This window comes from Lontra canadensis, unplaced genomic scaffold (genome assembly GCF_010015895.1).
Source record: "Lontra canadensis isolate GAN:19392208 unplaced genomic scaffold, GSC_riverotter_1.0 scaffold1, whole genome shotgun sequence".
NCBI classification, from domain to species: Eukaryota; Metazoa; Chordata; class Mammalia; order Carnivora; family Mustelidae; genus Lontra; species Lontra canadensis.
The window spans coordinates 97,351,429-97,368,795 of NW_022630995.1; the positions used below are offsets into that span (position 1 = coordinate 97,351,429).

At 39.2% G+C, this 17,367-nt stretch overlaps 1 protein-coding gene across 2 annotated transcripts in view; it reads right to left on the reverse strand.

Annotated features, from left to right (window-relative positions):
* Positions 1-17,367, reverse strand: part of EGF (epidermal growth factor) — a 104,304-nt gene that overhangs the window by 40,704 nt on the left and 46,233 nt on the right. For both annotated transcript variants that reach the window (XM_032859867.1, XM_032859858.1), the window contains exons 8-13: positions 12,371-12,493; positions 11,355-11,480; positions 10,133-10,269; positions 7,929-8,077; positions 3,588-3,692; positions 2,100-2,323 (exon numbers count right to left, since the gene is read on the reverse strand). In XM_032859867.1, the coding sequence (XP_032715758.1) occupies positions 2,100-2,323; positions 3,588-3,692; positions 7,929-8,077; positions 10,133-10,269; positions 11,355-11,480; positions 12,371-12,493 (864 nt within the window). The remainder of the gene's footprint in view (positions 1-2,099; positions 2,324-3,587; positions 3,693-7,928; positions 8,078-10,132; positions 10,270-11,354; positions 11,481-12,370; positions 12,494-17,367) is intronic.

The window sequence follows — 17,367 nt, forward strand, 5'->3', positions numbered from 1 at the left end:
CTCTCTCTTCCTCTGCCTTCTGCCCCTCCCCAGTCCCTACCATGCATTTAAAAAAAAAAGAATGAATGAATGAATTCTTCAATCTTTACATTAAAAATCCTGAGTGAACAGCCGAGAAGCCACCACTTACTTATATGCCAGTAGATGGCACTGTAATGATGGAAATGGTCACTTAGATCTTTTCATAGCAGATATCTGATAATGGCTTTTTTTTTTAATTTAAATTCAATTAACATATAATGTATTATTTGTTTCCGGGATACAGGTCTGTGATTCATGAGTCTTATAGAATATCCAGTGCTCATTACAACATATACCCTCCCCAAAGTCCATCAATAATGGCTTTTAACAGGAAATTGTATTAGTCACAGATTACAACAGCATAGAAATTATTCACAAAGTATCTGTTATGCTTTTTGGGTTAACATATGGTATCTTTACATTCTGGTTAGGAATCTTCAAATCCTTTTATGCCTTCATGTATCAAAGCTATAATTTCCCATTTATTTGGATGATGTATTTTTTAAATAATATATGCCCCCCGCATGACCTCACAGGAAACATTTTTGTTTTACTCTCTACTGTATCTCCACTTCCCAAAATGACTCCATAAAGTGCCTGGATGAGTAAAGTCTATGATCTTACATAAGTTTATGATTTATTGTAACGTATACCTTTAATTTTTTTTTTTTTTATTTTGACAGACAGAGATCACAGGTAGGCAGAGAGGCAGGCAGAGAGAAAGGGAGAAGCAGACTCCCTGCTGAGCAGAGAGCCCGATGTGGGGCTTGATCCCAGGACCCTGAGATCATGACCTGAGCTGAAGGCAGAGGCTTAACTCACTGAGCCATCCAGGCACCCCTTATACCCTTAATTTTTAAGGAATCTTGGAAGTATATAAAATTTTAAATTTACTTATCATGATCAATTTAGTGTATAATATATATCTAGAAATTCATCTCCTCTAACTCAAAAAGAATAGACAAAATAAATATGGAATTATTAATCAGCTTCTTCATAAAAGAGATAGACCATATTTTTTGCATCTACTCAACCAACCAGCTTCTGAATCTTTGAAGCATCTTCAGCATCTCCCTGACTCTCATTTTGATATCCAATCTATTACCAAATTCTTGAAGTTTTTCATTTACAGTGACTTTTTTTTAATACTCTAATCCTCCATTCTACTTTGAAATGGCAATGTTCTATCTCAGGCCTGCATCGACTATTGACTAGACAACAGTTGTAGCCTCCTGACTAATTTCTTTCTCTCCAGATTTCAATCCAACCCTGATACTGCTACCTAAGTGCTTACAAGGAGATGCTAGTCTTATCATATGTATTTCCTGCTCAAGAAAATGCAGTGGCTCCTGGTATACTCAGTATTTCTCTCTCTCTCTTTAAGATTTATTTATTTCTGAGAGAGAGAGAGTTCAGGCTCACGGGAGTGGGGTAAGGACAGAGGGGAAGCAGACTTCCCACTGAGCAGGGAGCCCAACCCAGGGCTCAATCTCTTTACCTGTGGATCATGACCAGAACTGAAACCAAGAGTTTCACGCTTAACCAACTGAGCCTCAGACATCCCCAGTATTTCTTTTTTAACATTCAGCATAGACTACAGCATTTTAATATGTTTATGAACATACATGTCACCCCATGAAAATATAATAGGAAAGAAAACTATGTTAATCTTTGGTTATGAATGGATATTCATTAATACCTAAAGGTGATACTATGACAGTTATACAAACGACATTATCTAAAACCTAACAAATGACAACTGAATAAAGTTCTTATCCCCAAAGAGGTCTTAAAATTTTTAATATTTTCCTTCTGATTTTGGGAAACTTGGCAAAAAGAAATGCTTATAAATCATCATGTTTTTATCCAGTATTCCAATGTGAAGGTAATCTTTGTAGCTCAGAAGTCCCCAAAGTGTGTTTGTCTCCATACTTCTCTCACCATATATAGCTGAGGGAAGGGTGTGTCTGGGGGGTGAGTGTGTGTGTTCATCTGTGGGTATGTGTAAACACATTTTGTATCTAACAATTGTCAACACTCAGGACAAAAGGAAGAGATCACCCATCCCAACGGCTCACCTACATCGTTCTGGACAAGTCTTTGGCGTTGTGAACCATCCAGATTGGCCATTTCGATCACAGACAGCTTGGCATCACACCAATACAATTTGTCAGTTAAGTAATCAATTGTTATTCCACTGGGCCAGACCAGATCAGAATTAGCTATAACCAGTCGGCCAACGCCTTGAAGGGAAGAACTTTCAATCCGTGGCTTAATCCCCATATCAGTCCAGAATAATTTCCTTTAATCAAGAAAGCATACAACAAATAAAATTTGCATGAAAAAAAATTCTTCCATTCTTTCATCACTGAAAACATCAATGTAAATCACTTTAGAATAAACCGAAGTGGTACACCAAGGAATGTAGAAAGTATAGCAGTGTACTCCAGACATGTAATGTTCTCAATAGCAAAAATTATCTTGTCTACGTAGAGCATCTTAGATAGGAAATGCTGAATTAAGTCTCAGATCATTGGATAAAGAAGAAATAAAAAAATTAGTTTGAAAAATTGAACTATATTACTAATTGAAAGTGTGTTCAAGAACATATTCTTAAATTAGCATTTCATGCTGCAAAAGGCAACACAATCTTGTTAGCCTGTCCCTCTGCTACACATTTATAAAACTCACTATACATGTAAAATTGCAACATAAAAGAAATAGCATATTTATCAGTTATCTAGTTTTATACAGTGTACTCAGTTAACTTGGTCAATTTTAAGTTACATGAATTGGATGCTGAGGCACATTTTTTGAGGTCAATATGGTTCATTATCTTTCATATTGGTTTGTTTAGAGATGGTTACATTCTCACTTTTTAAATCACATGGCTGGCTCCAAATCAATTATCAATTACTGCCAGTATATTATTTCCCATAGACCATAATAAAATTCCCATTAGAAATAAAATAGGGCTAGTTTTCAATCCTTGTTTTTTAACAACTAGGAAGGAATCCATTATTTTCCTTAATTCTCTAAACTTAAACCAACATTTTTCGCCAATATGTCAAATTCACGATTACCAACATAGTTCTCTCATCTTTCATGGTTTCTATTTCCAGTTATCTAAATCTAGGAATGACCTATCATTCAAACTCATCTTATGTTTTCTCTAAATAGAATTCATAAGGCATGAAATACGAAAACCATCCTTTGTTCAGGAGAGCAATAATGTAGATTTTTAAAGAAAGTAATTTTGTGGGCTTGCATCTAATTGGTTAATGAATTATAGCCCACTTCTTTTAAAAAAAATTAAATTGGCTTAAAAGGAAGGTTATGGGAATAACAAAACTTTTATGTAAGAATAGAAAGTTGAAAGACATAAAAGGATGAGGAAGTCATGCTAGCTATATCATTTCTGAAAGTTTGAACCAATCTCATGGATTTTCTTGATTTCTGAATTCCCTGAACACCTGAGGTCTTACGACAAATTTTGGACACTAGTACATCAAACATGAACTCTCATGACCCCTATGGGAAAGTGCATTATTTTCACAAATACTTACTTGGCCATTGGATGAACAGCAATTCCTCGTGGCTGAGAGAGGTCCTCCTTGATGATTATTTCACGATGTTTTCCATTTAAATCACTCCCTTCAATGAGAGATTTCCTAAGATGCATGTAATAAAAAGGAGCTTGTTACATCAACTTTACTTTTTAAACAAACGTACTCCTTCTCCCTGTTACTTACTGAAATGCAAAGATAGGCATTCTAAACTACCTCCATCACATGTGTGCACACACATACCCACATACTCTCAACACAAGTCAAGGTCATCACACGTACATACACACATGTCAGGACATACACCCATGAATTCTATTTTTTTTTAAACAGCCCTTTAATCAGCACCCCAGTATTTATCCCACACAATTAAAATACACAGTGCAAGGATAAGGTAAGAGGGGACTTTGTCAGGGGCCTGGCAGGGACAAAGTCAGGAGTGTAAATACCACCGACCCCTTTTCTTCACAACCTCCCAGCTCCTGCTAAACCCACTGAAAGCCAGAGAGGAGCAGCTCTCTTCTTCATGGTCACAAGTCACAGGGAGGAGAGAGAGTAGGCCTCGAAGGGTGACAGAGGCAGCTAACACAAGGACAGCAGAGGCGAGATTTCTGTTGACTTTGTTTTCTTCTATATGATTCTAAGACAAATAAGAGTACTGAAATATTATTGCTAATCTTTACATTAAAAATAATAGGGGTGCCTGGGTGGCTCAGTTGGTTAAGTGTCTGCCTTAAGCTCAGGTCACCCTCCCAGGGTCCTGGGATCAAATTCTGCCTTGGGCTCCTTGCTCAGCGGGGAGCCTCCTTCTCCCTCTGCCTGTTGCTCCCCCTGCTTGTGTGGTCCCCCCTGACAAATAAATAAATTTTAAAATTTAAAAAAAAAAACCCTCTGAAATCTGGCAGAGGAGAAAATCCTCATTTCCTGATTTTTCTATTTGTTAAACTGATCTTTATTACAAGTAAGTATTTACTGAGCACCTACAGTGTGTCAAAGATTTGCTGAAGCATTAGAGACAACAGTAAACAAAACCCTGCCTCTGTCCTTGTAGAGCTCAGAGTCCCGCAGGAGAGGTTGAGGGAATTATAGTTTAGGGAACGTAAAGAATGCAAGTGGCAGACTCAAGACAGATGCCTTATTCCAGCATGCCTCACCCTGTTTACTAACCTGGGCTTCCAAGCAACAACCAGGAGCAGGCAGGACCACAGGCTGAGAGGATAAGAACCTTCCCTCCCACCCCGTGTCATCTGCTCAGCCTGTTTCCCTACCTGTACACTGGAAAGTATAATTATCTTTAATTCATTCAACCAACATCTGGGAAGGCCTATCCCTTGCTCTTGTGGGCAATGTCCACATAAAACAGGCCTGACCAGAAACACAGGGCAGAACTATTCTCTCCTCCCTGATCTACTAAACACTAAGGAGGTCTCTGCATGGTTTATGTGAGTGTATGTACTTTCTAGCCACTCGGTGGGGAAGGGGTTTCATATAGTCCTCCTCATAGTTTCTGTGAGGGAGGGAGACAAAGGCAAAAATGGCTCAGAGCCTGTACTGGTCAAGTACACGGTACAAACCACCAACTCAGGGCACTGGATAACTGGAAGCCATTTGCACAACAGAGCCACTCTTAAAAGATAATTCTATTTCCAGATGAAGTGATCCGTCGCCAAGGTACTGCCGGCTGGAAGGTATTTTTGAACTCGATGTGTCAACTGTCACTGAGCCTTTCCCTGAGTGGGAGGGAAGGAATTCTGAGGCCACTTGCTTGTGACCAGGGGAGAAAAAACTGTTAGTTCTGATCTCATGGCTACATCATCTCTAAATTCTTACTGTTTTGAGCAGGAGTGAACTGATGAGAATCAAGACGGACGTAAGCTCCTGACGCTGGAGCTGTCTTAGGCAGGATTTCTGGAATTTACTTTCACAGCTCCCCAGGGGCTCACCCAGTAATACACTTCTTTTCATTCAGCCAGAAAGCAAATCTCTAACTCCAGTGTAGGTGATGAGAAAGCAAAGACAAACATGGACATCTGGGTGCACACGAGTTCAAGCAAGACCGTTGATCTAATGCAGCATCTTTCTCTTTTTTTCCATGATCTAATTGGTCTCGATGCCTCTGGGATGCCCCAAAACCCACCCTGTGGACAGGCCAAGACTTGTCCACCCAGAGCCCTGGAAGAGTGATTTATTCCTCCCAGGAGGTATAAATCATGAGCAAACATATATTTTTGCCCTCCTAATTCATTTTTGCTGGGCATTTGACTTTAAGAATCAGGATTCCTTAATGCTAAATGATATCAAGGCCAGTGGAATGATCTATTAGCTTCCTTCCTACAGTGAGATGTTAATGTGAGTAGGTCTTTTCCTCAGCCAATATAAACTGTAAGCATCCACTCTGATTCTTTCAATTGGCTAAGAGTTACCATATAATCTAATATCATGAGCTTGGAATCTCAATTATTTCAATCCAATTTCTAGCTAATATCGAGGTTTTCAAGCTATAAACCTCTCATTTCCAGACAAATTAAAGGTTTCCTGTTAACAGCTGCCATTAGAGGGAAGAGGACTTAGAAGGGCTTGTTATTACCGAAGTCCGTGAACTAGGGAAGTTGAGGTCTGATTCTCCAGCCCACAGAGGTGCCTGACTATCTCCTGAAGGCATTGCCTTGCAATAGGTACCACGGGGCCATTAATCAAACACTGAAAATTAAAGGTGCCATGCAAATGCAGGAAATATGAGGAGACCTGGCATCCTTGGAGAGGCCAAGAGCGGCTGACATCTGCTGTCCGGATCAACGTTTACCTTTCTGGGAACAGCCGCAGACAAACTCTGTTATTATACACAACTGACACAATTATACACAATTTTAAAACATCCTTTTAAGTAGGTTCCACACAGAGGAGGCTGTTATTATGATTTTTATCATTACTACAACTAAAACTCCAGATCTACTTCTTGCTGGCTGCTTGCCATTGGGGAAGCTACCTTACCTCTTTAATTCCCAGGTTTTTTCATCTTTAAATTGGGGATAAGAAAACTTACCTTTTTGGGATTCGAAGTGTCATAACTATAAAGCTCTTAGCATAACATCTGATGCATTTCAGATATTCAATAAATAAATATGCAAAGAATAAAGGAATAAAGATATGTTTAAGTAAATGAACAAAAATGAATGAATGAATGAAAATGGATTACTGTGAATATAAAAGTACCATGTTATTGATAACTGTACACCATGCCATACATCTGGCTCATTTTTAAAACACCATTTGTCTCCCATGGATTATCCAGACCAAAAAACTTTTCTGGGACGTAGGAAAACTACCCCCAGGTCTATAAATCTGTTCCCTGGGACTTCTCCTTCTGGATTGGGACCACTGACTTCCTAGAGGTGAAATCCTAATCAATTCTACCTTCTTTCACTTTACCATAGTTGCATAGGTTGACTACCATTAATTACACTCTGTGGCTTTAAGTGCTCTGATCAAACATCCTAAAGCACAGAGAATTTCTCTCTCAGAAGCAAGGAGTGGCCCTCAATAGCACACAGAAAAGACACAGCCACTTCCTTTCCCCACCCTCCTCCCACCACCGCCATTCCTTGGGTTCACACAAGCCACACACACACCAAGCACACCTGCCCCTCTACAGCCAGGGGAGCAGTACGCACAGAGGACAGGAACAGCCTAGCTTCTCTCTAGTTCTGGGAAAGCCAGCATCAGGGCAAGTAGACCATCTCTCCACTCTCGTGAAGACTTGGCTCATAACTCCCACGTTCAGCCTTGCTCCCTCCCTCCTTTCATGCTTATTCATGAGGAGACAACATGTGCCTTCTGGTCTGTACAGTGAGGGGGTGGGGCTAGCTGATTCCTGGAGCCTCTTCCAAGCCCCTCCAGGTGTGCACAGCCTTCATTTGGCAATTATTTATGCACCACCTTCTTTCTACATTCTCTTATACTGATACGTGGAACAAGCATTTGCCCACGTTCCCGAGGATATGGGGTATCCAGAGCAGATGCTCAGAGGATGCTCAGTGATTGTATTCAGACAGGCTTTGCCTTTCTCTGATCATAGCCTGAAGATCAAAAGCCTAGGTTCCTTCCTTGGTCCTCACAATTCTCCCTTGGATATAGATCCAGTCTTAATGAAACGAGGACCACCCTGCCTGGTAGTGTGGGGGGAGTGGAGGGAATGTGGACAGCATCAGGGGCATCTTTCCTCCAGTCCCACCCAAGTGCCCAGCAATATTCTCTTGGGTTCAAAGTGGAGGCTGAGACCATTGCTATCACTTATGCCTCATTCCCATCCCACGTGGCTTACAAGTTAAGGAGGAAGCATACCCCCTGTCCGTCCAGTAGAATTTACGCTCAATCCAATCTATGGCAAGACCTTCTGGCACATCTATAGCTTCCTCAATAAGCCTTTCTCGCTGGGAACCATCCATAGTAGCTCTCTCTATCCACTTCAAGGCTGTATGGGCGAAATATATCTACGAAAAAGAACACAGGATTTTTATCTGATTTGTTTTTAAAAATTAATGTGGAATAGATATACAGACATGGTTAGTAAATCTTAAGATCATATAGTGCGACCACTAAGAACTTGGCTTTGGAGATAGACACACCTGCAATGGAATTCCACATTTCACCTCTGCTGCTTCCCAGATGTGAGTAAACATAAGCAGCTTCCTCCAGGTCTCAGACTCTCAGTGTCCTCATTGGTTAAGTGGGGATAATAATATGAATCCAAAAAGGAGATATACCTACATCTGTGTACATTTATATACATATAGATATAGATCTATCCCTATGCCTGGCACATATTTCTATTACTACTGGGTAATTTGTTAAACTTTGATAATTGGTCAATAACCAAGCCATTGTACTTGAACTCTAATGGCTTCTACAGCCTGAAAGGGAGCAACGATGAACAGTTTAGTGGAGGCTACAAGCTGGGCTATGTCTTCCACCGCTCAACCCACAGCCCTACACTTCCCTACAAGTCTGGAGACACAGGTTTGTCTCCCAGTTCAGGCCCTTCTTTGTTTTCATTGAGTTGGCCAAGTCATTAAACTCTATCTTCTCAACTGGAAAAATGACAAAGCTAAACTAGATATTTGTTAACGTTTCTTTCATCTCGAACCATATTTAATTGCATTTTAATTAATCCATCTTCAACAGAACATTAACTTGCAAGTGCAAAGCTCTTTTTCACTCTCCTATGCAGACTAGCCAACGGGTACAAGAATTTTGTGAGAGTGTTAAAAACTGCCGTGGGTCAGCTGACCATTTAATGATAGCATTTGTGGACTTTAGCTGAGTAGATATATGTACATAAACTTATAATCAATGATGAGAATGTTCATGAAGTGGTAATTCATTAACCAATGGGGTATCATCTTTCACTATAGATGAAACAGAAAAGGTTCTGTTCCATAAGACAAAAATGGGTACTTCTCCTATTAAAAAATACTAAGCTAGAGCTCTTCTCAAACTCAAGTGTACACCCGAATCACCTGGAAATCTTGTTAAAATGCAGACTCTGCTTCAGAGGTCAGAAGTGGAGCCCAGAAGTCCGCAGTACTAACAAGCCCCAGGCGATAACAATGCCGCCGGTCCAAGGACCCCAGTTTGAGGAGCAGGGACAGGAGAACTTGACGAGGGAAATGAAAAGCAGCCACATGACTGCAAGTTCTTCTAGGTCTCTTTAGTCACCTTATAAATGCTGACTATGTCAGTAAAAAAAAAAAAAAAAAACTAGTTTGGTAACAAATGAATCTTGAACTGATTTTGTTCCTATTAGTTATTTTCTTTCTATTAATATAATTCCTCCAGGAAGTCATATAGATTCAGTTCAAGGACAAGAAAGAAGGATTTTTTTTTTGGTTAGTGTTTAAGTATAAAGCCTCTCTTTGCAAAAAGAGTTATATTTAGCTACCAAACCATAGCAATTAAACACAATCAATCTGTTTCACTGTCTCCTTTGACCATTTACCAGACTGCTTCACATCAGGAAGACACCGAAATACACAGTTTAAAACTCTAGGAATGAATGCACTATCTAGTCATAACTAAATAATTAATTAATAGCTATATAAATGTATAACTACCATATGATTAATCTCCAGAAGACACCATATCATTTCAAGCACATTCTAACCTAGCACAAATATAACCCACCCCAGCCTCCCACCGTTTCTGCTATTGGCAAATAACGGAAAACCCATTTATGGTAGTCCCCCCTGGGTACAGCACTGTTCTAGCCTCCCAACCTCATCTCCAAAGAGGAGACTAAATTTAAGAGCCTGCTCAATCATTTCCAATAAAATAGCTGAGTCACAGTAAGGGCCAGGGTAGGGTTATGAGAATAGGAGAGCCCTTAACATTTCCCAAATTACGCTCCAGTGTCTGTATCTACATTTCTCTGCGCCTAATCATTCTGAACTTAGCAGAGGATTTTTAAGTAGCTCAGGTCATCTGCTGGGATAAAATCCTCTACTCTGTCCATAAGACATAGCCACCTCTGTTCAACGACAAAGCCATACCTTATTTTCCACGGGGTCGTAATCAAGGGCAAAAACTGTTCCCATCTGCTGGCTGAGCAGGGTTCCATACGCTGTTCCATCAAAATGCAAGCGTCGAATATCTTGAGAATTGGCAAACAGTAAAAATGGCTGCGGTCCTGTTAACCAAATTCAAGTATGCCTCCATTTAAAATATGCCTTGGAACCCAATAAGCACTTCTGACTTCTCCTTTTCATCGTGCCCTCTTTCTGCAGTTCTTACCTACTTAATATCCCCCCAGAGTGGTGTAGGTTAAGACAGGGAAGAAGTTTTCTCCTATGAGGAGACATTTTACCAGAATTCCATTTTACTGGATTCCCCTCTGTCTAGGTACCTGCTTTTAAAATGCAAATTACTCATAAAAAGAGCCGGCATTAAATAGCCAGCACCGTAGCTAGATGACGCAAGTCTTAGTGCCATGATCTTCTTGATTCACACATATGGAAACATATTAATGTTAGCAGATAATATTAATTCATGTCGGGATAAATACATTTCTCTGACCTGGGCACTTCTGAAAGGGGGGCATTATTATTCAAGTTAATAACAAGACCCCTGATAATTTTTGAGTTCAGATTATGCTATATTCACGAAGGCCCTGAGAACTTAAGAGTATTGGGGTCTAAGGCAAACTTTGCAGGATCCTCATTATGTTACCCCAGATTATAAGCATAATGAACCTCAGGAGAGATAACATCAATTTGATATAAATCTAGGAATCTAAGGTTGTTGAAGGACACAAGAGATAGAATGTCAGCAGATGAAAAAATTATTCAAGCATTCAACTGCATATTAAATCTTGACATAAAAAGGACAGAATTTGTCAAAGTATTATGACTTACATTCTCTGAAGAGATGGAAATCAAATCAATCAACAAATATTTATTAAACGCCTCTAAACTATGAAGTCTTTTAAAACAGTTCTGGTCATGATTTTCGCATATACTGGAATGCCATACTTGATGTAATGGCAAATCTTTGCTGAGTGCTGATAAACTAGAAACATTCCTCAAAAATATAATTATTTATTTATGTGATTCTTATTTATATCGACAATGTGATTCATTTTCTGTTTCCAGAAAAATAAAAAATCAGATGTTCCACTCAGAAGCCAAACACAATTTAATTCCCCATCTTTCTAAACAAAGTGTTTTCGTATAATCTTTTTGCAGAGACACACTTTCAAACATCCACAACACTAACCTGATGCCACACAGCTTTTTTTGTCCAGTTGTAGGTCATACCCAGGAAAGCAACCACATTCCCAGGAGACTGGGCTGAGAGGGAGGCAGAGCTGGCTACACCCACCATTATCAGGTGACGAACAGCCTATGAAAACAAGCACTTGCTGATGACACCATGTCATTCAAAAATATAACAATTTTTCATCAAAACATTGAGTGAGCCCAATACGTGAGAGTTTTTAAAACCATTTCCACAATATTTTATACTGCTGCAATCAAGGTCATTTTTCAGAGACTAGGAGGAAATTTCACCGTATTCTATTTTCCTTTAACCTTATAGCTTGAATGTTAACCCTTCACATGGCAACAGCCCCTGTCCTCCGTTCGACCACTGAGTTTGAAGACCAGTGCGCTGACAGCGGCTGGAATAAGGAATATATTTTGATGAGTTTGACAACTGGTTCAACTCTTGCTAGTGAGTAATATATTTTCTTCTCACATATATTTTTGGACTCGTGAATTTTTTTGCTTTCTTTGTTTTTTAAAAAAAGCCACATATAGCTCTTATGCTAATTCTAAGTTACATCTAGCCTGCTATATGTTAAGTCTCTATGAAGATGAAGTAGAGAGGTATTTGTTAGTTGCAAGTAAAAGGCTAAAAACTCTGCACCTATCATCTTGTTCGATGCTGGCCACAAATCCAGGAAGCAGGGCTGACTAACTTCTACAGATGAAAAAAATGAGACTAAGGAAGGGCAAGTAACTAGTCCAAAATAACACTTCTACCAACAGGTAGTACTACCTCAGAGCTGTCTGATTTCAAAGCCCTTGCCCTTAACTACACCATGCTGTCTAAAACAGAAAATATATATACGTCAACAAAAACCTGATATAAATGTATATGTTACTCTGTTGCACAAATATCTTTTAATGTGTAATGTTGGAAAGTCTCTTCTCCTTTATAAATAAGATCTATCTTTAGGTGTCACTCCAAAAACTAATGTTTGCAAACAAACAAAAAGTCAATAAACTTACCACTACATGTTTTTCCATCTGTCTCAAGCAATGAGCCTTCAGGACAGAAACATACAGGACCATCTGATGTCAGAACACAGTCATAGCTACACTTGGATATATTGCTTGGACAGGAAATTAACTCTAATTAATGAAGAAGCATAAGGTCAAGATTAGTGTTAAATCAGATATGTGAAAATTTAGCAAAATCAACTGCTAACAAAAATGCTATGCTAAAAAGAGTAAGTTAAATCAAGGATCAGACATTTATGAAATGCTATGGTAAGAGAGATGTAAAAATAAAGAAGGATCTCAAATCTAAAAAAATTAAAGAAAGACCTTATTTTGGAAAGTACTTCTAACTTCCTCTAAGTTTCTTTTATGTCCAATATTTTCAAAGTTACTAGTCATCAAAATATTTTTTTGAAAGATTTTATTTATCTATTTGACAGAGAGAGAGCACAAGTAGGCAGAGAGGCAGGCAGAGAGAGAGGAGGAAGAAGGCTCCCCGCCAAGCAGAGATCCTGATGCGGGGCTCAATCCCAGAACCCTGGGATCATGACCCGAGCCGAAGGCAGAGGCTTTAACCCACTGAGCCACCCAGGTGCCCCAGTCATCAAAATATTTTAAATGGAACTTAAATGGTTTGCAAGTTCATCTGGAAAACTAATTGTATATGTAAAAAAAAAAAAAAAACGGTGGTTAGGTGTAGGAAGAGAATGAGAAGCTCTGAACAAACATCAAAATGTATCATAAAGGAGCATTAACTAAATGAGTGCAGGATTAGACAGAGAGGATAACAGAACCAGATAGAAAACTCAATTTAGAAAAGACTCAAGTATGTATAAGAATGTAGTATGTAATAGAGAGGTTTTTTTTAATTAATTTTTGTTAAAAATTTTTATTTATTTGAGAGAGAGCGAGCACGAGCGCATGCATGCATGAGTTGCAGGAGTGGGAGGGGATAGAATCTTCAGGTGGACTCCCCGCTGAGCACAGAGCCTCATGCAATCCCACAACCCATGAGATCATGACCTGAGCCAAAACCAAGAGTCCAGATGCTTAACTGATTGAGCCACCTAGGGGCCCCTGTGGTAATGTTATTTTAAACCATGGAGCATGTGAAAGATCATCCGATATGGCACAGAAATAACCGAGAAACGATTTGAGGCAAAAGTTAAACCCCTACCTTACACCATACATCAAAATAAATTCCAAGTAAATCAAAGATTAAAATATAAAATATGTGTACCATAGAGGTCTTAGAAGTTTTGACAATCAAGTGAGATTATGCATGACATGCTTGGCACGCAGTGGATTCCATAACAGATTAACATCATGCACTTATGTATATTTGCAACAGGTAAATCACATGGTATGAGAAGAAGGGCAAATTCCACAGACAAGCACAAATGTAGTGGGTGATTTCCAAAAACTCATTACCATCTATCTATTTTTAAAAGCCTCAAATGCCATAAGCACTTTGACACTCAGACTGACCTATTCACTATCATCTCTGGAATAGGACTAGACAATATACATGGTTTTAAACATTAATTTCTACTTAGCTATGTTAGTAGATTCAATAAGAAATCTATAGGAGGGACCTAAGTATGTGATCCTAAATTGAAAATGGGTGTGTCTGTATACATTCATAGTATATTTCTCTTTTAATTTTTTTTAATTTTTTATTTTTTAAGATTTTATTTATTTTTTTGACAGAGAGAGAGCACAAGTAGGGGGAGCAGCAAGCAGAGGAAGAGGGAGAAGTAGGCTCCCTGCTGAGCAGGGAGCCCAATGTGGGGCTCGATTCCAGAATCCGGGGATCATGACCTGAGCTGAAGGCAGCCGCTTAACTGACTGAGTCACCCAGGTGTCCCCATATTTCTCTTTTTAAAAAGTGTATTCCTAGCTCTGATGCCCCAAAAGGATAGACACAATGACTAACTTAATAGCAGGTTATGTTCTCTAAATATAATTTTCTCATTAAAAAGGAGCACTGCTCTTTACGAAATTGCAAATGCCACGTCTAAAACAGAGAATATACAAGATAAGCCTGGAAAGTATGTCCTATGAGATAACAAGGCAACTTTTGAAGACTACTGGGGAGAGCTGGAAGGCAAGGGGAAACTGAATCCCTACCTTTAAAGAGATAACATGACAAAGAGCCTCAGGGAGATACAGCATAGAAGCAGCAGTGAGAAAAACACCTGGAGTATACAAGAAGGAGATTTATTTACTAATCTCAGAATGTTCACAGGAGGGGCAAGGATCTTCAGGTGACTTCTTCAAGAATAAAAGAGCTGGCTAGTGCTATTTCTCTCCCCTACCCCCTGGCCCAGATACACAGACACCTATGCAAGCCAGTAGTGCCAACACTCTCCACCTAGCTTACTAACAACACACCTTGCCCCCACCCTCTCCTGTGGAACCCTTACTGCATCTAACCTGCCCTAGGCAAGCGTTCCAAGTGGCTCCACAACATTGGCTTTATGCAAGCAGCCCAGTCAGGGGTCAGCCCCACTCCAAAGTGACTCCTATCCTGAGGAGAGGGGAAGATAACCACACACACCAGTTTGACTGCAACTCCAGAAGCAGGCTGGGGACAGACATCGAGTCTGACTGCAAGCCCCAGCCACCACTGAAAGCCTCTCAGGAGACAACACGGGAGAGCACCCTGCAGTGTGGTGCAGCCACAGCTCTGGCAAACATCTGTTGTGACCCAACTCAATCACAAAGTGGCCCCAGACTGGCCCATTAATAACACAGGGGTCAAGGATGTACACAGTCATGATTATATTTATTCAATACTGGAAATCCTAGCCACAGCAATTAGACAACAAATTGGTAGGGAAGATGAAAAACTCTCACCACTTGTAGATGACATGATACTATATAAGGAAAACCCCAAAGACTCCATCAATAAACTATTCAAACTGATAAATGAATTCAGTAAAGTCACAGGACACAAAATCAATGTACAGAAATCTCCTGCATTCCTACATACTAATAATGAAGCTACAGAAAGTGAAATTAAGAAAAACAAATCACATTCACAACTGCACCAAAACCAATAAAATATCTAGGAATAAATTTAACCAAAGAGGTGAGAAACCTGTACTCTAAAAACTATAAAACATGGATAAAAACAAACTCAAGACGACACAAAGAAATAGAAAGACATTCCATGCTCATGGATTGGAAGAATGACTATTGTTAAAATGATTATACTACCCAAGACAATCTACAGATTTAATGTAACCCCTGTCAAAATACCAATAGCATTTTTCACAGAATGAAACTAAAACAAATAATCCTGACATTTGTGTGGATCACGAAAAGACTGAATAGCCAAAGCAAACTTGAAAACAAAAAACAAAATTGGAGATCACAATCCCAGATTTCAAGATATACTAAAATACTGTAGTGATCAAAATAGTGTGGTGCTGGCATACATACAGACGCATAGATCTATAGAACAGAATAGAGAACCCAGAAATAAACCCACAACTATATTGTCAACAACCTTCAACAAAGGAGTCAGGAATATACAATGGGAAAAAAGACAGTCTTTTCAACAAATGGTGTTGGGACACCATGGTGTTGGACAGCTATATGTAAAAGAATGAAATTGGACCACTCTTTTCCACTATCTACAAAAATAAACTCAAATGGACTAAAGACCTAAACGTGAGACTTGAATCCATAAATATCCTTAAAGAGAGCAGAGGCAGTAATTTTTCTGACATTGGCCACAGTGACATTTTTTAATAGATATGTCTCCTAAGACAAGGAAAACAAAAGCAAAAATAAACTATTGGGACTATACTAAAGAAAAAGTTTCTGCACAGCAAAGGAAACAAGCAACAAAACAAAAAAATGACTGAATGGGAAATATATTTGTAAGTGACATATCTAATAACGGGTTAGTATCTAAAATATATAAAGAACTGATACAACTCAATACCCCAAAACCAAATAATCCAGTTTAAAAACAGGCATAAGACATAAGCAGATAATTCTCCAAAGAAGACACACAGATGTCCAACAGACACATGAAAAGATGCTGAATATCACTCATCATCAGGGAAATACAAATAAGAACAATGAGATATCGCCTCACACCTGTCAGAATAGCACTACAGGATATTAACTCAAAAAATACAAAAACACTAATTTAAAGGGATACATGTACCCTTATGTTTATTGCAGCATTAGTTACAATAGCCAAATTATGGAAGCAGCCTAGGTACCCATCAATAGGTAAATGGATAAAGAACTCTGTGTGTGTGTGTGTGTGTGTGTGTGTGTGTGTGTGTGTGTAATGGAATATTACTCAGCCATAAAAAAGAATGAAATCTTGCCATTTGCAATGACACGGATGGAGCTAGAGAGAACAATGCTCAGCAAAATAGGTCAGAGAAAGATGAACACCAAATGATTTCACTCTTATGTAGAATACAAGAATCAAAACAAATGAACAAAGGAAAAAAGAGAGAGAGAAAGACAAACCAGGAAACAGACTACTAACTACAGAGAACAAACTGATGGTTACCAGAGGGGAGTTGGGTTGAGAGATGGGTCAAATAGGTGATAGGGATTAAAGAGTACACTTATCATGACCAACAAAAACAAACAAACAAACAAACAAACAAACAATCCACAGAAACAAAATCCTTTCCACAACAGGTGAAGAGGTGAAAAGAGCCATTGCTGATAATTGAGCAAAAGGCAAACAAGTCTCAGTCACAACAACAGGGCACACCTGACACACATAAAAGACACCCCTAAAGTGCCAGTTTCTGGTGAACAAGAGACACTGCAGAGCACTATAGGACCTCTTCTTCATAAGGCCACTACTTTTGAGAGCAGGAGACATAGATGACTTTCCTAACACACAGAAATAGAAATGGGGCATCTGTGTGTTGCAGTTGGTTGAGCATCCAGCTCTTAGTTTTGGCTCAGGTCATGATCTCAGGATTGTGGGATCAAGTTCCACATGGAGCTCTACACTCAGC